This window comes from Cuculus canorus, chromosome W, assembly GCF_017976375.1.
Source record: "Cuculus canorus isolate bCucCan1 chromosome W, bCucCan1.pri, whole genome shotgun sequence".
Taxonomy (NCBI): Eukaryota; Metazoa; Chordata; class Aves; order Cuculiformes; family Cuculidae; genus Cuculus; species Cuculus canorus.
This window is the reverse complement of record NC_071440.1, coordinates 12,264,631-12,290,934: the sequence shown is the minus strand read 5'-3', so window position 1 is coordinate 12,290,934 and position 26,304 is coordinate 12,264,631. Positions and strand designations below refer to the sequence as shown.

The window sequence follows — 26,304 nt, the reverse complement described above, 5'->3', positions numbered from 1 at the left end:
TTAACAATGCTTAGCATGTTATCTTACTTGTTGAAGGAAAGTAGGAAGCTGTTGTCTCATTTGCTCCTGAAGTTGAGGATTTCCAGCAAATAAAGGATTATTCAACATCATCTAGGGGACAAAAATATTTAACATCATAGATGAAGCAGTAGATCGAATAGTAAATACTAGAGTGGATTTTAAGACAACTATTTACTACATATGAATCAGAGAACAAGATAATAGCCTATGATAACCTCATAGTAATTATCTCCCATTTCCTCTTTGGCCAAAATTTGTTGTGAAACAATGAATCACCAGCCTGAGAACTGACTGAAAGAACTGATGGCATGGAGTTGGGTTTTATTTTTCATTTGGTATTTTTGAGTGTGGGTTTTTTGTGGGTTTGGTTTTCTTTGATGGGTTGAGGAGGCTGTTAAATTTTTGAAGTGAATCCTTGCCAGATCCTCACCAAAGCAACCTCATTTATGTAACAAGAAAAGCCTTTTCTGGTCAGCCCCCACTACAGATATGATGGTTTCCCTGTAAACATCGTCTGTAAAAAGCCTGGGATATTTTCTAATTAAGTATTTAATAAACAAAAGATAATATTATCTCAGTTCAAGATTTGACTTTGGATATTTTTGCTGTAAGTAAAATTGGAAAGCACTTTTACAATACCATCCACAAAACAGCAGTAAGTATTAGCACTTTTATTGTGAGCAAGCATCACAGATGAGAAATGAAAACCAGAATAACAGCTAGATATGGCACCAACTCCTTTCTACTTCTGTCCTCCCAAGCTAGGGTATCTGTTTATTTACTAGCAGATCTACCTTAATTTATAATCAAAGCATCTGTTTAGTTTAACTGGTTCTTATGCTAGGCCACAAAATTTTAGGGCTGTATGAATAATATAAAAACTTAAAAGTTGCTACAAGAGAATGCCTGACGATATTCTGCCAACTACAAATTGAAGAAACTTACTGCAACAGATTGCTAAAGGTAGCTAGGCAATAATTTCAATAAGTCAGGAATTAACATACTTTAAAAACTGGACCATTCACAATAGACAAGTCAGTGTTGAGAAGTTGGCACAATTACTCTGTAGTGAAAATATAACTGTATCATAAATTCAGTTCCTTTTTTTCACTTCAGTGCACACAACACATTGCTATACCAAAAAGAATTACCTGTACTGCAAGATCAGGATTCTGGCTCAATGACTGCATCATGCTTCTCATATAGGGTGCAGACAACATATTTTGCATAAGTTGTGGATTTTCTGTTATCTGCTGTAACAAGCTCTGCATTCCTGGCGTGTTGAACATACCAACTTTAAAAAAAAAAAAAAAAAAAAAAAAAGTAAAAGGTCGCTTTAGTAAAAATCTTTACCATAAACAAATTAATTAGACTGCCTAGAACTGGGATACAAATGTGTGGGTTTGTTTGGGGTGGGGTGTGAGGAGTTTGTTTGTGTTTTCTTAAATGAGCTTTAGCTCCTTAAATACATCTCAACATGTTTCTGCTTATACAGATGCATCTGCCCTAGAAAAAAGTTTAATCAGAGGTCATACCAAACAAGCAGTCTCACTGAGTATCTACAATATTAGCTGTTTTCTCATCTATATATTCCCTACTTTTTGGCAGTACACAAATATTGTTAGTACTCTTGGTTTACTTTTCATGTTTGTTTTTCTACAGAGGACTAATACTAGTCAAATGTTCTACAGAAATAAACAGCAATACAAACTTTGAATCAAAACATCTCTTTCTAATAAAAGTATCATTTCAGCACTCCTAAATATATGCAAATATATACAATTGCAATAAGAGACACACCTCCTAGTCCAGGTCCCAAATTTGGTATAGTTGAGCTCTGTCCCGTATTGGCAGAGGTGCTGTTTCCAACATTATAACTGCCACTGCTCTCACCACTGATGCTGGTACTTGAGGAACTCTGAGAGCTGGACTGAGGAGCCCAGGGATTTGGTAAAGGATCTCTATTTTCTGTACGAGATGGCCGAGTGTCCCTTCCTGATGATGCATCACTTACTAAGGAAGCAAATGGGTTACCTCCAAACTACAGAAGGAGAAACAAACACAATAACATCTATTAGTCAACTATTTTTGAGTCTGATAGAAATGGCAAGTTACTTTTCCAAAATTACACAAGAAGATAAATGTTGATGGCTCTTAATCAATTATAATAACCATCCTAAAATAAGCCACTGTAAGTATTCTGAAAAGATACCAACACTGAAAGAGATATTATCTCCAACAACAACAACAAAGAGATAAATTAATCAAATCTCATTTTAAATGCAGTGTTTAATACTACAGTAGTACTTCGAACACAGTAAGATTATATCTTGCATAGTGGTTTCCAACTTGGAAAAAATTCAAAGTCTTTTTTCTTCACACCTTAGGTTCCAAGTTATTAAACACACTCTTAATTTTTCCTGGACCTCAGGAATTTTATAAGTCCAAGAATTAAAAATAAATAAATTGAGAATATATTTTAATGTTAAGAAGTTTTTTGTTATATAAGTTATCAAACTCACAAAACAATCTTTATTCCTTCAAGTTTAAAGAGCAGAGGAACAAGCCACATGTTGACTTCAAGCTTCGAGAAATCAAGTTTTGTGAAGTACACATTTGAAAAGTTACATTATTTATCTTCTTTAATTTCGAAAAAAAAAACCCAAAACACCCAACCCCCCCCCAAAAAAAAAAACCCTAACCTAAACCCAAAATCTATTTACTTTTAGTGGCCCCTACAATTATCTCTCACCTGTTCCTGTGCTGCATTCAACATTGGCTCCTGAATATCTGTGTACATACGTCGCAAAGCATTGTAGCCACCTGGTATACTTTCAAGGTTGCTTAAGGCTCGGTCTTGGTTTCGCATCATTTCCTGCATCATTGCAGGGTTTCTAGCAAGTTCTAGTGTCTAATGAAGTAGAAAATTTAATTCATATTAATAACAAAATCCATTCTAAAGTGAAAACATCAGCATTTAACAGTATCTCAGTTACTATTTTCTAACTCCATTTGAAATTAGGATTAAAGCCAACTCAAGATGTCAGTTTAGCAGGAAGGGAGTCAATGGATATTTAGCCAATATTCTGCCACAACTGTCAGTATGCTGGCTAAGTTAGAAAGCATTGACCTGACATTTGGCCTTGTTGAACCCCATACAGTTGGGTTGTCAGCTGTGTCACCTTCTTAAAAGAACACCCCTTAATTCCTTTGAGGTATGTACCTGGTGTTTCCCTCTTGGCTCCTATTACCTCAGCAGCCCCTGGCTCATCTCTGTACAGCTTCAACTGTGCTCCAGTGTATCCAGCACATCTCAGAGACACAGGCTGAGGGTCCATGCTAGCACACTGTCCCTCTGACCTTGGCGTGTCATCCCACAGCTTGTCTCAGGCAAGCCTGATATTATCCCTCTCCCCCTTCATGTCTAGCTTAAAGCTCCGTCAATAAGCCCTGCAAGTTTGTGAGCAAAGACCCTCTTTCCCCTTGGAGAAAGGTGAATCCCATCAAACACCAGCAAGCCTGGTGCTGTATAGGCCATACCATTATTGAAAAACCCCAAATTATGGTGATGACACCAGCCACGGAGCCATGTGTTAATAGACTGGCCGTGTCTCATTCTTTCAGTGTCACTGCCCACAACTGGAAGGAGAGAAGAGGAAATAACCTGTGCTCCAGATTCCCTTACCAACCATCCCAAGGCCCTGAAGCCTCTTTTGACTGTCCTTGGACTACGTGTTGCAGCCTCATCACCTCCCACATGGAGGAGCAGTAACGGGTAATAGTCCAAGGGCCATACCAGGCTAGGAAGTTTCCTAGCAATGTCCTTAACCTGGGCCCCAGGAAGGCAGCAGACTTCCCTAAGAGGAGGGTCTGTCTGTCTCTGTTCCCCTCAGAAGGGAGTTGCCTACAACTCTAACCCATTTTTTCTTCCATGTGGAGGAGGTCTTGATATGGGGGACAGGCCTCTGGTATAGATGGACTGTTATCCACATATCCCATTGACTGGTCTTCTGTCTCCAGAGCCTCATACCTATTATATAGAGGCATCTGGGAAGGTGAGGTGGGCAAGGAGGGCGTTCGCCTGCCACACTGAGCATGGACTTCACCCTTTTCCTTTGAGCTACTGCTTTCATCTTGGTGAGGGAGGGATACAGGATCCCCTTTATCTTGTGTTTTTTCTGGTGGCTGTTCCTGTGTCTGCCTCAGGAAGGGCAGAGCGTAGCTCCACCAGTCTACCTCTATCTCAGACTCCCTGATGCTCCTTAACCTTCCTACTTCCTCACATTTATCTGCCACTGGGCTGTGCAGACCATCCACCTGGTCAAGATATTCCATGATTCTGTAATCTGCACAACTTTTCTGCATCAACTTCTCATCCTAAAGAATATATTTTAGAATATGTTTGATATTAGAGACAGCAGTTTAATTTTTATACCATTCCTTTTTCCTCGCCTACAATTATAGCATTTACTGCAGCAGTGCAGCTTCTTTATGTACAGACGAGTAACTTCATACAGTACAAAGTGCTTATTAATAAACAGATCAAGACTCAAGCTAGACAGAAATCTTGCACAACTCTCCTTCCAGTGAAGTGCCTAAACTTCAACAGCCATATCAGACCACTAATGTGAACTCTACCAGGTGCTGTAAATGTTCGTTAGAAGTAAAATTCTGAGCATTATCCTATATAATTTAAAATACTTTATACTCCTAATAATTCCAAATAATGTAATTTTCAAAATTGTTTCCTTTAATTTTTTCTTGTTAATAGGTATCCAAGAAGAAGAAAATTCTGCTTTCTGTCTAATAGACCTGATTTACTTCAAGTCAGGCATCTTACCAGTTTTCATTTCACCTTAATTCCCAGTTCTGGCTAAACATCTTCAATTTGTGATTTTTTTCCATAGGTACTTGATTTAGTCAAATGTAGTCACTTAAACTTGCAAAAAAAAACCCCTATAAACTAAAACAAACAAAAACCTCACACTCAAGTGAAAATGAACTTGCAGGGACCAGAGAATATTTTGAATCAAAATCAAAATACTGGCTCAAGCCAAGTTGAAACAAATTGAAAATACCAGTAAAAGATTTGGAACCATTTTAGCTAAAGTCAGTTTGAAATTATATCTTAGGTTAAAATGATGCAATTCTGAGTTCAGATAAGGCCTCAGGTGGTATAATTACATTAAAACTTACAACCAAGATCTCCAAAGTTTTGCTATAAACTAGACATAACATTCTTTATATTTCTGAACATTAAAACCAGAAGATAGCACATTCACCTTTCATGTTTTTCATTCATAAGGGAAGAAAGAAATAAAAATATTTACTTATACTTTCATATGTCCAAAAGGAAAAAATGAAAAAAAAAAAAAATAAAGAAAAAAAGTTTCCCTTCCCATTCCTGAGTTGAGATTAGGACTCTTGTTCTGGAGTCAATTAAAAAGTTTAAATTGAAAATGCTGCATGCTGAAGTGTAAATGGATAGACAACAGCCATCTTCTACTGTTGTTATGGGGCTCACTTTGTGAATACCCTGCCTTTAATATAGCAAACTATAGGAATAATGTTTTGCAAGAACCGGAGTGCAACATCCTTGTTAGTTCATCAATGACTGAGTGAGACTTGTCTTTACTCTCCAGAAGACATTAAAGAACTCCATAAAAGTAGCACTAGACAGGAATAGAACTCTGAGCTTCTGAACTATGGCTGCTAGTTCTTAGCTGGAATCACTCTTTCAAAGTCTAGAGAGAAAAAAAGAAGAAAAGAAAACAACAAAAAACCAACAACACTCATCAATTTTATTATCCTGAGCAGTAGACAGGCAGTTTCCAATTGGACTCTACTATCTAAGCATTATCCCTACTTATATTTGTTGTTTTATTCACACTATTATCTCCATAAACAGGAGTCTCTCTCTTTCTTCCCTCTGTTCAGGATTTCTGTCACCTCACCTTTGGTCTTGAAATTCTGTTAATTTTTATTTTATTTTTTTAAAAGGCATAATCTTCATTTGCTGAGTGTTCCTATATATGTTGCTACATACGCAATTTACAGCTTATTTCAAAGCAACTAGGATAAATATAGAATACTATTGAAGATTTGTACTGGAAAGAAGAGTGACAAATTACTCAGATTATGGGAAAATAGCAAGAGAATTGCTAAATTTTCAGAAGAAAGCATACTGGGAGTGTGCGTGTGTCTCCCCCTCCCCATCCCCCCAAAACAGGCTGCAGCAACTATAAAATAAGCTTTCTGTTTATGAACATTCAATTATTACAAATGTAAAGGGGACAAGTTATGGGAAAACAGCATTTCTCCCCCCCAACAGTCATATGCAACTAAGTTCTAAGAATAAGGATGACATAGTGGAGAACAAATCAGCTGATTAAAGAATTTCCTTGCAATTTATACTGGACTGCTTGGCTAATATATCAAGTGGTGAACCGGGAAAGGAGGACTGAGATTAATTGCTGAACAACGAGAACTGTATTCAGCACTGCCCAAATTAGAAGTGTGTATCTATTTCTTTAGCACTTAAAAACAGAATAAGCTTTTTATGTGGAGATAAACACGCACTTTTAGAATACAACTTCTTTCTTCTTTTAACAGAATTCTTTCTGCTGCCAATCAACAAGCATTATACAATTTTCACTTATGTCAAACTAAATAAGACAAGAAAAAATACTGTTCCACGGTGCTGGCACAGGGGATGATGATGGACAGATACCTTTTACTGGTGGTCGGGAGGGAAATCTATGTCAAGGAGGGACAGAACAGTAATTTAAAATTTACAGGAAGACAAATTTAAAGAATAGTGGAAGCTAGCCTGTTGGCTTTTGGCTTCGAGACATCTGAAGTAACCCAGCTTTGAATTCTTATCCCTAAATATAATTTAAAAATTTAGTGATGTTTTGAAACAGAGTGACTGGATTTCAGGAAAAGCTATATCCTAGAATTCCTAATTAAAAATTGCTCACAAATATTAATATATTGAAAGAAGGTATATCTTAAAATTACAAGCCTTGTTTGGGGAAAAGAAGGAAAAAGAAGTTCTTAAGGAACAGCAGATAATGAAAAACACAAAAGAACTGAAGTTTTTTAATTTGCATTAGACTATTAAAAAGACAGATTACTTCGATCCACCTAGTAATGTTTTATCTATTAGGACAAGATGCTGCAGTTACTATTTGGTCACAGAGTACACAGTTCTGAAAAGTAGTATCAATGTAGGTTACACCAATTCTAAACTGTGACCAGTCCCAAGGATGTTGTATTTGGAAATTCATTTTGAAGAGCTGGTCAGAACAAGAACCACCGCTATGCAAACAAACATACACAACTACAACAACCTAGGACAAATAAGTCAGTGAAGCTACAGCAAGACTTCCAGTATTATGATGAAATTTAAATGTTTGTTCTTATACCTACGATGTCTAATTTCTTGAAGTTCTATTCCACTGTTACCACCTTCATGCTATTAATTTTCAGAAGTAACTGATAACCATAAAAGGTTTGATGAAGCGAGGCTTCATGCTCGCAAGCTCTCGTCCTACTGGGGGATTTCAACCACCCTGACATATGCTGGAAAAGTAGCACGGCAAGCTGTAGGCAGTCCAGGAGACTCCTAGAGTGCATTGAAGATCATTTCTTAACCCATGTAATAGACAGCCCTACCCAATAGGATGCAATACTGCACCGGATGGTCACCAATGCAAGTGAGCTCATCGATGACATCAAAATTGGAGGCAGCCTGGGCTGCAGTAATGACACACTGGTGGAGTTCAAGGTCCTGGGGGATATGGAGCAAGCGAGGAGTATAGTCAGTACCCTACATTTCAGGAAGGCAGACTTCCAGCTCTTCAAGGAATTACTCAGTAGGACCCCCTGGGACATGGTCCTCAGGGACAAGGGAGCAGAACAGAGGTGGCAAATATTTAAGGATGCTTTCCATAAAGCACAAGAGCGCTCAGTCCCCAGATGTAGGAAATCAGGCAGGGAAGGGAAGAGAGCAGCTGATGCTGAAAGCCATTTCCAGGCACAGGAAGGACAAGAAAGCCATCAGGAGTAGTCAGCATGGATTCGCCAAAGTGAAGACATGCTTGACCAACTTGATAACCTGTGATGAAATAACTGGCTTTGTAGTTGAGGGGAGAGCAGTGGATATAGTCTAACTAAACCTCAGGAAGGCCTTTGACACAGTCTCTCAAAACATCCTCATAGACAAACAGTTGATATATATGGGCTAGGTAAACAGATGGTGAGGTGGACTGAAAGCTGGCTGAATGACCAGTTCCAGAGGGTGGCGATCAGTGGCACAAAATCTAGTTGGAGGCTAGGAGCTAGCACTGTACCCCAGGGGTCAATACTGGGTCCAATTCTGATTAACGTTTTCATTAATGATCTGGATGATAAACACACCTCACACAGCTGTTTTCACTACCGCCATCCATTAGCAGTGAAAGGCTCTGGCACTTCCTGCAGCCTGAGACATGGATGGTTGCTACCACCCTGTTCTTTCTTCTCAACACAATATATTTCTAACAGCATGCAGCTTATAACATGAACTTGAAAAATAAATAACTTTATCTTGCAAAACCTCCATTTCTTTCTTGATGCCCTCTGCCACATAAGGCATACCTTACATAACACATAACTTTAGAAGCAATCAGAAGTACCCACAGTTACATAAACTGGAAATATGCAGTATTTTGGAGAATTGTTATTTATATTAAACTCACTGTTGACCAGACAACAGAAGAAGATTTCAAGCAGCATTCAACTCTAAACTCAGAAGATATAATTATAGTCTTCAGTATCTTTCAAAACTATGCTGGTTTTTTTTTTGGCTTTACTATCAGCTTATTTCAGACACCAGCGGCTAGAAATAAAAACATCAGTTTCCTATAGTGACCTATTACAGATTGTCTAACAAGCCTAAATTCTTCAACAATATTTCAGCTCTCATCTAAGGACATCCATTTTTTGCTCTTTTGTTCACAGTTAGGGTATAATCAAAGGTCATGAACTTAGAGATCTTTCTACATACCTGTCTCATAATATCTGGATTATTCAGCATGTGACTGATTTCTGGATTCCTCTGTATCAGTTGCTGCATTTGAGGGTTAGCCATAATTAACTGCCTCATCAGGTCAGGATTTGAAAGCATGCTCTGAACAAATGGATTTTCCATTATCTGAACCATCATTTCTGGGTTGGACATAAGTTGTCGTTGCATCTGACTCTGTAACTCTGAAAAGTTTGATGCATTTAGGCCCAGGCTACTCAGGCTTGCCATACCTCCAAGGCCACCTTTAAGAGGAAAGAAAAAAAAAAATTAACCTTTCGGCTTCTAGTATATTTCTAAACACATCCAGGTTCTTTCTAAGTACAAAATACATAAACATAACCCACACTTCAAAATAATGACGCTCAACTGAAATTCTACCTTTGCAGGGTTGTTAAGGAGTCATCCACTAAGAGTTTGCTTCTTTACATAACGAGACACTTAGAAATCCAAATCGCATCTGAAATATAACTTGTTACAATTCTAACAGCTTTTCTTCTACTTTACTATACTTGAGGTACAAGGGATGTTTGAGTTTTGGGGCCTCAGGTTAATTCCCAACACTTTCCAACACATTTATAGTAATCATTTATAGACAGACCACCGCCACAAGGAATATCTTAATATGATGCATACTCCCTATTCTAAACAAAAAGTAGAGCTCTTCTTTTTGCTGATGCAACAAGAACTAATAATGCTTTAAATTCTCTTTCTTTGCAGAGTTCAGCAAACGCAAAAGTTTCACATTTTTAGAAGGTACTCGTCAGTCTGGAGAACTGTTTACAACCAAAAAAGGCAATTGCTTAACAGTTTTTTCTGGATTTCTTGATTTGTTTTTTAAAAAGAAAGCAAACAATGAAAGAGCATGAATAACAAAACCCAGTAACTATGGAAAGAGATAATATTTTTAAATCAATAAACTTCTGTCTCTATTCCTGAAAGAGAAGACTGATATGCGGTCAGATTCAGAACCTGAGAAATACTGCTTGCAGGACAGGAGTAACTTTATTACTTCTGTTCCAAGTCTTAAGTTGATGTTATGGGTCCAACTTCAATACTCTCTTCAGGCCAATTCAAATGCAGTGTTAAGGAGGAGACTGGAAGGAGTTTAATTACCTGTAGTGCCAGAATATGAGATCAATAGCATCTTACTACTGAAGATGAAACAGCATAAGCCTGAGGTTCTGTACATAAAAATTAAGGAAACAACTTACCCTTTGATAACTTACTGATCAGAAACTTATTACAACCAATACCACAGTTTTTTGTAATCAGTAATTTTATCTTTTTTTTTTAAAGTCCCATTTACATTAGAATAAAGCTCCAGGGATACTTACCTGAAACCAAGATACCTAGGATAATCACCATGTTCCCTAAGAAATATTCTTACCCAAGCCAAAAGAGTTACTATTTGTTGAAGGTGGTGTTGAGGTATTACTGCTTGATATTGATGTAGCAATACTGCCAGTGGCATGTGTTTGTTGACCTGGATGGTCTTGTGATCTATAAAAAGCAAGTTAAAAAAAAAAATACAAGTTGAACAAGTTGTGGTAGGTTGACCCCAGCCAGTTAAATCCCCACACAGTCACAAGCTCATTTTCCCCACCGCTCTAGGCAGGACGATGGAGAGAGTTGGAAGGACAAAAGTGAGGGGGAAATTCATGGGTTGAGATAAAGACAGTTAAACAAGCAAAGGAAAAAAAAAACACAAAAAAACCAGCAAAGTGATATGAAGGCAATCACTCACCACTTCCCACCAGCAGACCAATGTCCAGCCAGTCTCCGAGCAACAGCTACTTTGGAAAAGTTCCTCCCCAAGTTTTATTGCTTTGCATGACATTATATGGTATACAGTTTCTTTGGTCAGCTTGGTTCAACTGTCCCAGCTGTGTCCCCTTCCCAACCCTAACCTAGTCACTGCAGGGGGGGAGCAGGCACAGAGCAAAAAAGGCCTTGATGCTGTGTGAGCGCTGTTCAGCAACAGTTAAAACATCAGTGTGTTATCAACACCGTTAGGTCAAAAATCCAAAACACTACACCATACATGATGCTATGAAGAAAATAAAAGACCATCCGAGCAAGACCCAGTACAGAAGGTCTGGCATTTAATATAATGCAATAATAATATTTAATACAGGAACAGCATTATACCTGAGAATATTAATTTCCATTTTTATTATTTATTGTAAAAAAGAAAACCAAACGTATTATCTCTACATATTTTCCTGGCCACAATCAAACAGGAAGTACACAGACAGTGGAAGCAAGGACGGGTAACCTCCGAGTCTCTCTAACTCAAACAGAGTTCAGAAAGACAAAACCCAAATGGAATTGAGTCTGGCAAGGGATGTCAAAGACAACAAGAAGAACGTCTATAAGTACATAGGAGAAAAAAGGAAGATTAGGGGAAATATGGGACCACTGCTTAATGAGACAGGGGACCGGTTTACACAGGACACAGAAAAGGTTGAGGTACCAAATGCCTTCTTTGCCTCAGTCATTACTAGCAAGAGTGGTCTTCAGGAATACCAGGCCACTGAGACCAGATATTAGGAAGAAATTTTTTACTGTGAGGGTGGTGAGGCACTGGCACAGGTTGCCCAGGGAAGTCATGGATGCCCCAACCCTGGAGGTGTTCAAGGCCAGGTTGGATGGGGCTTTGAGCAACCTGATCTAGTGGGAGGTGTCCCTGCCCATGGCAGGGGGGTTGGAACTGGATGGGCTTTAAGGTCCCTTCCAACCCAAACCATTCTATGATTCTACGATTTGTACCCTGTAATATTCCAACAACCATCCCAGTATAAGTAAGATCCCAAGATTTAGTACTAAATTCAGTGCTGCACAAACAATTCTGTATTTTCATAGTCACATCACATTCACTGATGGTACACATGGGGCAAATAAATGTTTGAATTTTGTCTCTAGCTATTTACTATTGACCATGCTCTGAGGCAAGACAGGGCATTTTTCAGACCCAAAAGATACAAAAGCTCTTTTTACATGGTAGTTGTATGTGCTAGCTTCTGCATGTTGCAAATGGAACTCATGTATATATACAAAAAATGGAAATAAAAGGATACAGATGTGCTATACAGGGAGAGGAAATGATTGTTGACATTAATTAGATTTTGATTCAGCCACAGGGAGATGACTTTGCATGAACTGCCTCATTTTTAGTTTTGGGTTGGTGAAACTTTCACTATTTACATACTAATGTATTTGTATCTTGATAGTCATTAAATGCAGTATTTTTAATTGAGAAATTTTAAGGAAGCAAGAATTCAAACATACAAATTGAAGAGTAATTTTTATTGAATGATGAAAAACTAATTATCACATTTCAGTTAAAGTTTAAGCTTTGCTAGAACACTGGTTTTCTATTTTCTCTTTAGTAGAAAGTGCAACAAATAAATTATTCAGAATGTTAGTCAAACTAGTAATTGTTAATTTCTCTCAAAAAACCAGCATAGTTGAGCAGGGGTTTTTTGTTTGTTTTTTTTTATTGCTCTGAATCCGGTGTCAGAGGAGAACATTCACACTAGTCAGATTCTGGATGCCTTTTCTCTTTTTACCCACCCTGTGAGAGAATTTAAAAAAACGTTTAGCTAATATACTAGACATGACGCTTTATATCTGCAGTTATTTTCCATATTTAAGTAGTGTAAATTAACAAGATAAAGACTAAAAGTGCATTTGAGGTCCCCAATTTGAATGGGACACCTCATGCGCATGAATATCTAATGACTCTTGTAATTCTATACTTTGGCTCTCTTCTTTGTCAGTCAGCATGGGCCAGTTGCAAAATTTTTGCAACAGTTATCACATCTCCAAGGCTCTGAGCACAAACAGGTGAGCAGTCACGCAAAAATGGTCTTGAAAATGGCCGTGCACAAATGCTCACTGTAAATCCATGAGCTGTAAGGTGCTTACAGTCCAGTGAGTGGCAGCTGCACCAGTTCTGCCTTGACCTGTGAAATGGCTCACCAGGATCAGAACAGCGACACTCTCTCAGTGCATGCTGGGAAATGGATGTCTGAGGGTGAAGATGGCTCACCTCCATCCGGTTTGGTCCCTTAGTTATCCCTTAGATCTAGGCAGGAGTCTTTAGTCGTAACACCCTCGTGACACAGCTGCAACAGCGCACACCCCCTGATGCCCAGGACCCAGCAAACCAGCAGGCAACGTAAATAAAAAACCCATGAGCAAGCAGTGCTACAGTGTTTTTCCTATCTCTTCTGGCTTTGGTTGTTCATCTGCCCCGTGGACCATTATAAATGCTCTCCAAGGGGTGGCGGCTGGTCTATTATCCTTCTCTCGCTGCTGAGGCAACTAGAGTGAGTGTCTTCTGGGCCACACCTGCTTGCCTCCTTATTGCTGCATTCCAGTCCTCCAGGCTGCTCCTTCCACCGTGTTTGCAAGCAAGTGCCAGCAGTGGCATGGATAGGGTTCTGCTACATCCTGCCTGTAGTGGGAAGCAAGAGGCTGTGGACCTGTCATGATGGCGAAGGAGGGCTTTCCTCTGGGGCCAGAAGCTGTGGCTTATAGCAGCTCCTTTCTAGTGGGTCTCACTGGGCCCTCGTGGTAAAAGCAGAGCCCTCTGGTGCCTTGGGGCAGCAGGTGCTGCTCCGCTGTGACGGGGCAATGGAGGGGGCGGCCAGTAGCTCACACTGCCTGATGGCTGTGGGGGAGGCTGACACCGCTAGGCGATTAGCCAGTAGGCAGCTGGGACGAGGCTACAGTCAGTGTGGCAGGCAGTGCTAGGACCGGATTTAAATCCACACGCAGCTAGCTTTCTCTCTTTGATTACTGTTGCACAGCTTGAGTGCCATAAAGTCTCTCTGGTGCTCTGTCTTAAATTTATTTCCCTTTCCTAATTTAATATCCTTGCATTTTGTCTTAAACTGTCTTTGTTTTCAGATGTCTATAAGGAATTACCATTCTCTTAATCCTCATATATGCAATATATGTATTGGATTGTGTGTCAGCTTGTATAGAATAAAACAAATTTACATTGTGCTTGAAATTCGGGAGGGGTGGCGGTGTCTGTTTGATTTTTAGAATACAGGAGCCTTTCCCCAAAAGTGACTTTTTCTGACTGTGTATTTTCTTCCATGATGTAAAAAGGACTTGCCGCTTCTGTTTGTGTGTATTGGAGAGAGAGGCATTAATTCAAAAAACTTGGCTACAGCAAAAATGCTGATCCTAATTAGAACTCAAAATTTCATTGGGACTACTGAGGTCAGTTATTTAAGTTTACTAATATATATTGGTATCTTAAGAATGCTAGTATTCTTTTTTTTGCATTAATGATGCATGATAAATTGAGTGTGAATTTTTGAAGCTTGTTAGATAAAAGTTCCTAACTTTAAAACTTTACTAATTCTCTCCCTCCTTTTTTGAGGGGGAAGGGGTAAGGAACGCAAGGAAGGTTAATTAGTTTGCTCATGGAAATGCTCACTGACACTTTAAAGTCAGAGTTGTCTGGTTACAGAAAAGGCTCAGGTACTGAATGCCTTCTTTGCCTCAGTCGTTACTAGCAAGAGTGGTCTTCGGGAATACCAGGCCCCTGAGACCAGAGGGAAAGGCTCGAGCAAGGAAGATGCGCCCTTGGTGGAAAAAGATCAGATCAGGGAATGCTTAAGCAAAATGGACACCCATAAGTCCATGGGCACTGGTGGGATGCACCCATGAGGGCTGAGGGAGCAAGCAGATGTGATTGCAAGGCCACCCTTGATAACCTTTGATCATTCATGGTGACTGGGAAAGTGCTCGAGGACTGGAGGAAAACAAATGTCACTCCTGTCTTCAAGAAGAGCACTTCAAAGAGGAGGACCTGGGGAACTATAGGCCAGCCAGCCTCACCTTGATCCCTAGAAAGGTGATGGAGCGGCTAATGCTGGAAGCCATTTCCAGGCACAGGAAGGACAAGAAAGCCATCAGGAGTAGTCAGCATGGATTCGCCAAAGTGAAGTCATGCTTGACCAACTTGATAACCTTCTGTGATGAAATGACCGGCTTTGTAGTTGAGGGGAGAGCAGTGGATATAGTCTAACTAAACCTCAGGAAGGCCTTTGACACAGTCTCTCAAAACATCCTCATAGACAAACAGTTGATATATATGGGCTAGGTAAACAGATGGTGAGGTGGACTGAAAGCTGGCTGAATGACCAGTTCCAGAGGGTGGCGATCAGTGGCACAAAATCTAGTTGGAGGCTAGGAGCTAGCACTGTACCCCAGGGGTCAATACTGGGTCCAATTCTGATTAACGTTTTCATTAATGATCTGGATGATGGGGCAGAGTGCACCCTCAGCGAGTCTGATGATGACTCAGAACTGGGAGCAGCAGCTGATATGCCAGAGGGCCGTGCTGTCACCCAGAGGGACCTTGACAGGCTGCAGAAATGGGCTGACAGGAACATCATGAAGTTCAACAAGGAGAAGTGGTACAAAGTCCTGCGTCCCAGGCACCAATATAGGATGGGAGTCACCCAGCTGGAAAGCAATTTGGCATAAAAAGCCCTGGGAGTCTTGGTGGATACCAGGTTGAACATGAGCCAGCAATGTGACCTTGCAGCAAAGAGGACTAACGGTATCCTGGGCTGCATTAGGAGAAGTGATGCCAGCAGGTCAAGGAAGGTGATCCTTCCCCTCTGCTCAGCACTGATGAGGCCACACTTGGAGTTCCATGTCCAATTCTGGGCTCCCCGGTATAAGAGTGAGACCAATGAAGGGCCACAAAGATGATGAAAGGAGTGGAACATCTCTCCTATGAGGAAAGGTTGAGAGAACTGAGACTGTTTAGCTAGGTGGAGAGAAGGCTTGGCAGGGAGGGTGGGGAGATCTCATCAATGTGTATAAATATCTGAAGGGAGAGTGCAAAGAAGAGGGAGCCAGGCTCTTGTCAGTGGTGCACAGTGACAGTACAAGAAGCAATGGGCACAAACTGAAACACATGAGGTTCTGCCTGAACATCAGGAAACGCTTTTTACTCTGAGGGTGACTGAGCACTGGGACACCACCTAGGGTGGTTGTGGAGTCTCCCTTCTTGTAAATATTCAAAAGCTGCCTGGTCATGGTCCTGGGCAACCAGCTCTAGGTGACTCCGCTGGACCAGATGACCTTCAGAGGTCCCTTCCAACCTCAACTGTTCTGTGATTCTCAGACATATATAATTTAACCGACGGATGTGATCTATCTGGACTTCTGTAAAGCCTTTGACACGGTCCCCCACAACATCCTTCTCTTTAAATTGGAGAGATATGGATTTGATGGGTGGACAGTATGGTGGATAAGAAAGTGGCTGAATGGTCGTATTCAAAGAGTAGTGGTCAATGGCTCGAAATCCAGATGGAGATCTGTGCAAGTTTGCAGATGACACCAAGCTGAGTGGTGCAGTTGCCACACCAGAAGGACAGGATGTCATCCAGAGGGACCTGGACAGGCTGGAGAAGTGGACCTCTGAGAACCTCATGAGCTTCAACAAGGCCAAGTGCAAGGACCTGCACCTGGGTTGGGGCAATCCCCGTTTTCAGTACACGATGGGGGATGATGTGATTGAGAGCAGCCCTGCAGAGAAGGACTTGGGGGTGCTGGTCGATGAGAAGGTCGACATTGGCCAGCAATGTGCGCTCGCAGCCCAGAAGGCCAAACTTATCCTGGGCTGCATCAAAAGAAGCATGGCCAGCAGGTCGAGGGAAGTGATTCTGTCCCTCTATTCCTCTCTTGTGAGACCTCATCTGGAAGACTGTGTCCAGTTCTGGAATCCTCAACATAAGAAGGATATGGAGCTGTTGGAACGGGTCCAGAGGAGGGCTACAAAGATGATCGGAGGGCTGGAGCACCTTCCCTACAAGGACAAGCTGAGAGAGTTGGGCCTGTTCAGCCTGGAGAAGAGAAGGCTCAGAGGAGATCTTATAGCCACCTTCCAGTACCTGAAGGGGGCCTACAGGAAAGCTGGAGAGGGGCTATTCATAAAGGCTTGTGGAGATAGGATGAGGGGGAACGGGTACAAACTGGAGAGGGGCAGATTTAGACTGGACATTAGGAAGAATTTCTTCACCATGAGAGTGGTGAGACACTGGAACAGGTTGCCAAGGGAAGTTGTGGATGCCCCATCCCTGGAGGTGTTCAAGGCCAGGTTGGATGGGGCCTTGGGCAGCCTGATTTAGTGGGATTTCCCTGCCTATGGCAGGAGAATTAGAACTAGATGATCTTTAAGGTCCCTTCCAATCCTAACTATTCTATGATAATCTCATCACTTCTTCTTTGGAACAGTAGTTTCTCACATTAAGAAAATGGATGGGCATCACTGCAACTGTGACCGTCTTTTCATCCTAATCCTGGGGTACCTATCAACTAATTTCTTCCTCAGCCCTTGCCTTGTTTTAGGGATCATGATGTACACCTACCTGCTCAAATAATACTAATTCCATGTCCGGGGCTGAAAGAAGGAAAGGCTAGCAAAGTCTATAATACAGGATTTATTCCATACCACACCTTAGTAGGACACATCACTGAATGCCAAATTAAGTTAAAGTCTTATTTCATCACAAGACTAATATAAGAATTCCAATATTCTTTAAGACTGTAAGAGCACAGTAACAGTGTAGTTACACAAACTTTATGCTATGATAAACTCGCACAAGCACTAAAGGCTGTTTGCCCAATTTGAATACTCACCACACCTGTCTACTGCAGGGGTATAAGCATGGGTGCTACCATGCAGTGAAACACATCAAGGACTGTTCAGATTGTCTTCAGACTGTTATTCTGCACCAAATGTAACTAAAGAGCTGATTCAAGTGATTTCATAGTAATGGCTCAGTGTAGAAGATAATATTAACTTTAAAAAGGTGTATGTATGATATGTAGGGACACAACCTTACAGAATTCGGGTTACTTCTCTTGTTCATAGCAGGACTATTTGTACTGCTTTTGAATGTATTTTAGTCAAACCTAGGTTTGCCCAAGAGAAATCTATCACAGCAGGAATTAAGAATATTTTTACTACTTAGAGGTAAAAAGAAGATCGCTCATCTGTCAGGTTACCTGTTTTGTGTTTTGATGACCAGGTGAACAGTGAGTCCATCGTGAATCCCATGCTGAATCAATGTATCTTGATCTTTTAAAATTTTTCCAGCAAATATCAAAACAAGTTGATCAGTGTGGGACTTGAAATGCTTAGATATTTGTTCCTTGAACTAAACAGAAGTTAATATTATATAGTTATGTAATTGAATACTGAACTATTAATTTCTTAATAATTTAAGGAAGAACTATTTTACTCACATTTATTATATTAATTCACTTGCATGATGCTTTGCTTTATACAATCTAGAAACACTTCACTAAGTTATCTCAACTTTCTTTTTATCCAAAGGTAGATGGGAAAAAAAGGCATTCTTTTTCCATACAATTATAATGAGGTGTTTCATATCTAGACCACTAACTATATAGCAGGCAATAACAAAAATTGTCTTCCACTTAAAGACTATACTGCCATTTCAGTCAGGCACGTACACATGATGCAATAAATACACATGCCATTGAAACCACCCATTGCTGAAATGCTGAGAATGCAACAGCACATTATGTTAATTCCGTCCACATTTGTGCAGGCACTGAAAGGTGCAGTATCCTTTCTTCTTGGACATGTTACTGCTACCTTTCATGTGTCAAAACTAGCAATCTTTTTTCCATACAGTCAAAAATTATTTCTTAGGTGGCTCTGCTCTCTCATCCAACTCATGGCAGCTAAATGAAATGCACAGTGAATAGCCACACATTTCAGCTGACCATGAAATCATACCTTCATTAAAACAGATGACCCTGGAAAAGCAATTGAATTTCTTCCTGCCTTCTTAACCGATAACAACCACGTTATGCTTTGACTGACTATTGACTGAGATTCATTATTCTATAGAAAAATACTCTCGCATAAAAAGCAATTAGTTCACAAAATGTAAAAAGGCAAATATAAGAAAACCAAATCAAATTATTCAACATGACTAGTCAGTACACTAAATGTTTCAGAGAGGATCTTAGGCTGTTAGGAAGCCCTCCAGATTCCCCAAAAATGAGCCTGAGACAAAACAGAGGTAAGAAATCTTTGTGCTTGGGTAGTAAGCAGCATTTGGTCACTTAGAAGTCTGCTCACACAGAGCTGGTTCCAGTTCTCGGAGAAACATCTTTTAAGTCAGCCTTTATACTGGTAATACTGAGACTTGCAAGCATTCTAGGAAGCCATTTAATCAGTTCCTGCTTGAAGTTGATTACTTACCTAAATTACTCAGACATGAACCCACCAGGAACCCACCAAGCCACTCTATCACTCACCCTCCTCAACTGGACAGCAGAAGAGAGAAAATATGATGAAAGGCTCATGGGTCAAGATAAGGACGGTGAGATCACTCAGCAATTACCATCACAGGTAAACCAGACTCGACTCGGGCTAATTAAATTAATCAAATCAGAGTAGAATAATGAGAAATAAAAACAAATTCCTCCCACCCCTTCCTTCTTCCTGGGCTCAACTTCACTCCTGAATTCTCTACCTCCTGCCCTGAGCAGCACTTAGTTACTGGAGCAGTACAATCAACTAGTTTCTGTGAACATGTTAGGTGCTAGGTATGGAGAAACATTACTTTTCTACAACTTCAAGCCCTTTTTTCAGTTTAGATAAAACTGAACACCTTTCTGATATTGTAATGGCTAGTACTATTGAAATGATTTCAAGTATGAATTCTTGAACAGTAAAAATAATTGGCCAAAACCATTGTTTGCAGTATCTACATATTAATAAAAAGGGAAGAGATAGTGCGGTAGGTGAATTAAATGGAAATGTTAATCATTCCCAGCCAGCTGGCAAGAATTTGAACTCTTCCTGATTCTGGTTTCCCTAAGCACCAAACTATTATAAAGCATTATCTCTAATTTACCGATAGTGTTATGTAGCTCAGTTGTACAAATTGAAGATTTAGTACTCCAAAGATTCTTTTCTTACAACTGCCTTAATATGTATGAATTCTCATTGTTGTCTCCTTTCCCTTCCACCATTTGATGTCAATTGCATACATTTAACGAGACACTGAGATGATGTGTACTGGATTGACAATTAAAATTCAGTTTAGGGTAAAGGAAATTGAGCTAGTTGTCTTTACTGCTCACATCTAAGAGTTTCCAGAGTTTATGCTTTTTTCATTAACCTGGCACTGGAGCACCTCATTCTCTGAACTCTTTGTTGCCAGTAAGAGTGATGGGAGTCCTATGAAAGCCACACAGATAAGACCCTTGAGAATAAGAATGCAATTGCCAGTCATTACTCTTGTTCTTTTACTGTTTGAATTTAAAGAAACCTGTTTTTTTGGTTTTTTTTTTTTTTTTTTTGCCATTTGCTATGGGAGAATGGTCTTGCAGTTTAGTTATGGCTGACAGTGAGAGATGAAGAATAGCAAAGAGGAATCTTTGCCCATAAAGGATGGTAAAAAGTCCTCTCCTCCACCCTCCCCAACTTTATTTTGCAATACAGCCAGCAGTGATCTGTGCTGAACTTCAGCCTAGGGCTAATCATCTTCCAGTGTTGGCAGAGACTGGGTGGTGCTGAAGACTGAATTGTATTACTCTTTGATATTTTCTTTTTTCAGAAGCAACATATTTGATACTGACAATTTAAAACAAACAAACAAAAAAACCCCACACCTGTATTAAAAATAGGTTTCAGGATTCTTTTGGACTGATACATAAATGATTCTCTAACCTCTGCCTCAGCAAAAAGTAAAGTGTGCTGTAGACATGCTAATCTGTTATTGATGGTATCTTTTTTAACAATAATCAGGAGACTTATTTGCAAAACATCTTGGATGACAACCTAGGTTTTGTAAAATCTGTTGTGGATGAAACATCAAACAGAAGGGCTGGTTCAGTTCATATCTTCTCATTCAGAAGTCTCAAAGTTGTACTGAATTTCAGTGATGCTGATGAAGAGACCTGACACTTTTTTTGCAGCTCTGTTGGGCTTTTAACATAGATATGCTTCAGTTAGACAAAATTGTGGCTCGATATTCATAACAGTCATCTTATGCTGGCTGGAAAGAGATCCCTTGCATATGTGGATCATCCACATTCATTACTGTAGGAGTTCTTTTGTGGTCCTGGTACACAGTCTGTTGTATTCATTTCTTACTGTAGTGCTGTTTTTACAGATTGTCTAATTACCATGGCTGCATGTTAGTAGAGAAAGGGAAGTGTATATGCTTTGATACCTGCATACTGGCACTATTAAGACAGTGCACGGTGAAGCTCTATAAGTGTCTTGTTTCCTTAACTACATGGATAAATAGCTGCTTCTAAAAATGTATGACAAGGTTTAGGATAAAGTTAACAATGTTGATTATACTGTATCAGCATTCTGAAGACAACTAAGTTGTGGAATTCACTGTAACAACATATTGTGGAAAATATGATAGCAAATGAGTTTGGATGAACATAATTAATCTCTGGTCCAGCACACTATGGTAGTTCTTTATTCTTATGAATTACCTTTGTACCAAATTATGAGAATTTCTGTTGGTTTTATGTTGCAACAGAATGTGTATTTGTACTGGTTTTGGCTGGGATAGAGTTAAATTTCTTCATAATAGTTTGTACATAACTGGTTTGGATTTGTGATGAAAACAGTGTTGATAACACAGGGATGCTTTAGCTGTGGCTGAACAGTACCTGCACAGCATCAAGGCCTTTTCTGTTTCTTATACCACCCCACCAGCAAATAGGCTGGGGGTGCACAAGAAGTACCATATGACGTTGTGCTCAGCAATAAAAGCAGTAGGAAGGAAGGTGAGATATTTGTAGTGATGGCGTTGGTCTTCCCAAGTAACCATTACATATAACGGAGCCCTGCTTTCCTGGAAATGGCTAGACACCTGAATAGGAAGCAGTGAACAAATTCCTTATTTTGTTTTGCTTGTCTGTACAGCTTTTGCTTTACCTATTAAACTGTCTTTATCTCAACCAATGAGTTTTCTCACTTTTACCCTTCTGATTCTCTCTCCCATCCCACTGAGGGGGAGTGAGCAAGTGGCTGTGTGGTGCTTAGCTGTCAGCTGGGGTTAAACCACGACAGTACTCTTAAGAATAATTAACCAGAAAAATGCAGATTGGGAAGCAACTGCCTGCATAATTCCTCTGCAGAAAAGGGTCTAGAGGTTATAGCTATTAAATGAGTAAACACTGTTAAACTGATATTTTCCCATATCAGCCAATCACTGACAATAGTTTCCCATATGAGCCAATCATCGACTGTGGTAGCGTCCCTGTAATAACGTATTTATGAAAGGGTAAAAATTGCTGCACAACAGCAGCCGGAAGAGAGAAGAATAGGAATATGCAAGACAAAACTCTGCAGGCACCAAGGTCAGTGAAGAAGGAGGGAGAGGAGGTGCCCCAGGTGTCAGAGCAGAGATTCCCCTGCAGCCTGTGGAGAAGACCATGGCAATGCACGGAGGTCCACGGTGGAGCAGATATCCACCTGCAGTGCATGGAGGATCTCATGTCAGAGCAGGTGGATGCACCCAAAGGAAGTTGTGACCCTGTGGAAAACCCGCACTAGAGCAGGCTTCTGGCAGGACCTGTGACCCTGTGGTGGACCCACATTGCAGCAGTCCGTTCCTAAAGGACTACACCCTGTGGAAATGGACCACGTTGGAGGAGTTCTTGAAGAACTGCAGCTGAAGCAGGTAAAGAACATGAGGAGGAAGGAGCAGCAGAGACAAGGTGTTATGAACTGACTGCAACCTCCATTCCCCATTCCCCTGTGCCGCTCACGGGGAGGAGGTAGAGAATTCAGAAGAGAAGTTAAGCCCGGGAAGAAGCGAGGGATGGGAGGAAGGTGTTTTAAGATTTTGTTTTAGTTCTCTTCATCCTACTCCAATTTGATTGGTAATAAATTTCCCCAAGTCGAGAATGTTTTGCCTATGATGGTAACTGCTGAGAGATCTCCCTGTCTTTATCTCTACTCACAAGGCTTTTGGTATATTTTCTCTCCCCTGACCAGTTGAGGACAGGGAGTGACAGAGTCACTTGGTGGGCACCTTGCAGCCAGCCAAGATTAACCCACCAGACCTACCCTTATACTGAAACATCAAAATGAAACTCACTGTCAATAAAAGCATCTGTAAACAAGAGACTTCACACTATTATTTAAATAGGTATTCATATTTTATTATACCTGCCAGTCAGGAAAGATTTGTCAAGTACCTTGGCTATATAACTAATATTTTCAAGATGTATCTAAGTCAGCCATCAGGGAAGTCAATATACTATCTTCTAAAAGTTTCTATGCTATCAAACAGCAAATTCAGTGCACTGAAACATAATATGGCAAAAAAAAACCCAATGCTTTAACTTTGGTGCTAAAGAATTCATGCACTCAAGTTCCTTAAGTGCCGACAGAAAGCTAGATCGTAACACTGAAAAAGAAGAATGGATTGGACTACATTAGTTCTAACCTCTTTTGGTTGTACTGTTCAGTAATCCCTGGACTACAGGGAAAACAGAACTGGTTATGTTAAAAGAACTGAAATTAAGCTGTCTTTATGAAATAAAGCATTATAAGAAATATTAAAAGCATACAGAAGTTAGGAAAGATGTTACACTACCAAATCACCTGATGCCACCCTTAACACGTACACATGATCTTTATATGTCAAATACGGCCAACTTGCAATTCTGAAAGCCAGGCACAAATCTGAAGTACTGGATCTATGGATTTAAAGTTTCAACAATAATATTTATTCACATTTTAAACAAAGTATACAACTCTAACCATGTTTTCTTACAACTGCCTTAATATGTATGAATTCTCATTGTTGTCTCCTTTCCCTTCCACCATTTGATGTCAATTGCATACATTTAACGAGACACTGAGATGATGTGTACTGGATTGACAATTAAAATTCAGTTTAGGGTAAAGGAAATTGAGCTAGTTGTCTTCACTGCTCACATCTAAGAGTTTCCAGAGTTTATGCTTTTTTCATTAACCTGGCACTGGAGCACCTCATTCTCTGAACTCTTTGTTGCCAGTAAGAGTGATGGGAGTCCTATGAAAGCCACACAGATAAGACCCTTGGCAATAAGAATGCAATTGCCAGTCATTACTCTTGTAACGTCCCCCAGTAAGCTATCCTTCTCAATTCCGCTGGTACTCTGTTATACATCAAAGAATTCACAGAGTATACTTATGACATAAAAGAAACAATGTATAGCAGTGATCACTCGCTTCGTTCGTCTCCGGCTGCTTCCTTTGCAGGAGAGCAGAACTGGATAGGAATTCCGCACTCACTTCGCCATCAATTGCGCGTCTCACGTTACCACGTACTCACATACAAACATTCCATACCATATGAGAAATTTAAAATGAGCTCTTAACGATGTTAAAATATACACGGTACCGATACTGAAGATTTGCAACAGGTGTAGAAGATGATAGCTATCTCATATGCAGCACTCCTGCTTCCTCAGCAAGGAGTACCCAGTTCACAATAATACTGTTATCTTATCTATAATACCATAATCCCTCACTCCACGTCCACCGTCTTACGGGAATCTTGGAATTATATTTTACCTGGTGCTTTGCTATCACAGCAGGGAGCACCCATACCAGACCACAACAGCAAATTCGCTATTTTTCCCAGGGGCGGGCAGTGCCACCTCCTCACCCAGCACAAGAAGGGGATTTGTATTCCCCCTCACGATTTTACGGGATCTCAGCAAAGGGACCCTAACCTGTTGTCATTACATGAGGTGTCCCATACACGATTTACAGACTCTTCCCCTAATTCCCCTGCAGGTTAATCCAAATTATCATACCATATCGTACATAGATCACATACCTGGTCCACCCGCTGATGGGCCATCTCTCCCCCTGCAGCGACTGGGTAGAGATGGGAGATTCTCTGGAGAAATAGCTTACCAGGGCACACCTTAGAATGTTCCACTCCCCACCGATCCTGCAGCCGGGCAGAGAAAGGGTCCCATCTGGGGTGCCAAATTGTTTTGCGGAATCAAGCCCTATAACCCAAAATGAGTTATAAAGCAGGTATGTTTATTTCCAGCGCTGGGGTGCAAGGGGGTTTTCCTCCTAGCTTGCACACCGTACAACTTAACAAGCAGCTACTTATAAAGACATGCATAGTTATAAGCACCTACTACATATTCATAACCTTTCCCGCTTTGTATTATAATTAGGTTCTGGAAAGCTCGCTCCACTCTTGCGCCTGCGTAGTGCCTCCTGGTGGTTGTGGGCCAGGGTCTTAGGGATGAAGTAAGAAGTCTTCCTAAGGATGAAAAAAGTTTTTTTTTCCTTGAACTGCGCACAAGCACAATCTCTTCTGGTTGTTTTCCAGCTTTCTGCATTCCAATGCCCACTTATCAGTAAACTTCTGCAAGGTCTTCAAGGCAAACAACGCCAAGCTCTAACGAACACTCCCAACCCCCCTTGACTGCTTTCGCTCATCAGCACCTTGTTTAATAAAAATATTGTTTACACCCTCCTCCTGAGTGATTTGCATCACTCTGGCACCATGCCAGGATAAAGAGCTCACTTTTTAAAGCAGGGCGTGACACTCCCTGCCTTCCAGATCTTTATCCCATGGTACCCTACCAAGATCCCTGAAGAGGCCCAAGTCTGCTCTCCTGAAATCCAGGGAACTGAGTTTGCTGTGCACTCTTCTTGCTGCCTTAAGGATCTTGAACTCCACCATTTAATGGTCACTGCAGCCAACTGACAAATTACTCCCCTTGAAGCTGCTGAAGAGGGCTACTGCTTTCCTGAGTCATGGGGTGGAGGGGATAGAGTGGTCTGGTGGCCACTCCACATCAGCAGCCACATCAAAGCCCATGTGTGCAGCAAGGATGAGTCAGGGAGGATGAGCTAGCCATTATGTCTCCTCCGCTACTTGTTTATCAGGATGACCAAACCAGCCCCGGTCACCTCCTCCCGCATATAAACGCAGGTATGCAGAGTTACACCATAGCCACAGAACAAAGAATCATATGTGATCCAGGAGGAGTATTAATAAGATGTATGAATAAAACCCAATATATGTTGCACTTGGATGACTTTTGTGTTCTGCGGAATTCAAACCCTATAACCCAAAAATGAGTTATAAAGCACGTATGTTTATTTCCAGCGCTGGGGGGCAAGGGGGTTCTCCTCCTAG

General features: G+C 40.6%; 1 protein-coding gene across 1 annotated transcript; it reads right to left on the bottom strand.

The window, feature by feature from the left end:
* Window positions 1-18: 18 nt before the first annotated feature.
* On the bottom strand, window positions 19-24,999 carry LOC128850221 (ubiquilin-1-like). The gene is made up of 8 exons (XM_054053215.1): window positions 24,976-24,999; window positions 18,137-18,288; window positions 10,479-10,591; window positions 9,071-9,333; window positions 2,774-2,932; window positions 1,822-2,062; window positions 1,173-1,315; window positions 19-111 (listed from the first exon to the last, which is right to left on the bottom strand). Exons 1-8 carry the CDS (start codon window positions 24,997-24,999, stop codon window positions 19-21), a joined length of 1,188 nt encoding a protein of 395 aa, XP_053909190.1.
* Between the last annotated feature and the right edge of the window lie 1,305 nt (window positions 25,000-26,304).

Bases quoted from the DNA above. Each gene is read 5' to 3' on its own strand.
- LOC128850221 (XM_054053215.1), bottom strand. From the start codon at position 24,999: ATGGCCCATCAGCGGGTGGACCAG. The intron at 10,592-18,136 runs GTAACCTGACAG...TGCTTTTTATAG, and splicing joins GTCATCAAAACACAAAACAG to ATCACAAGACCATCCAGGTC. The intron at 2,933-9,070 runs GTATGTAGAAAG...CTACTTCATTAG, and splicing joins ATCCAGATATTATGAGACAG to ACACTAGAACTTGCTAGAAA.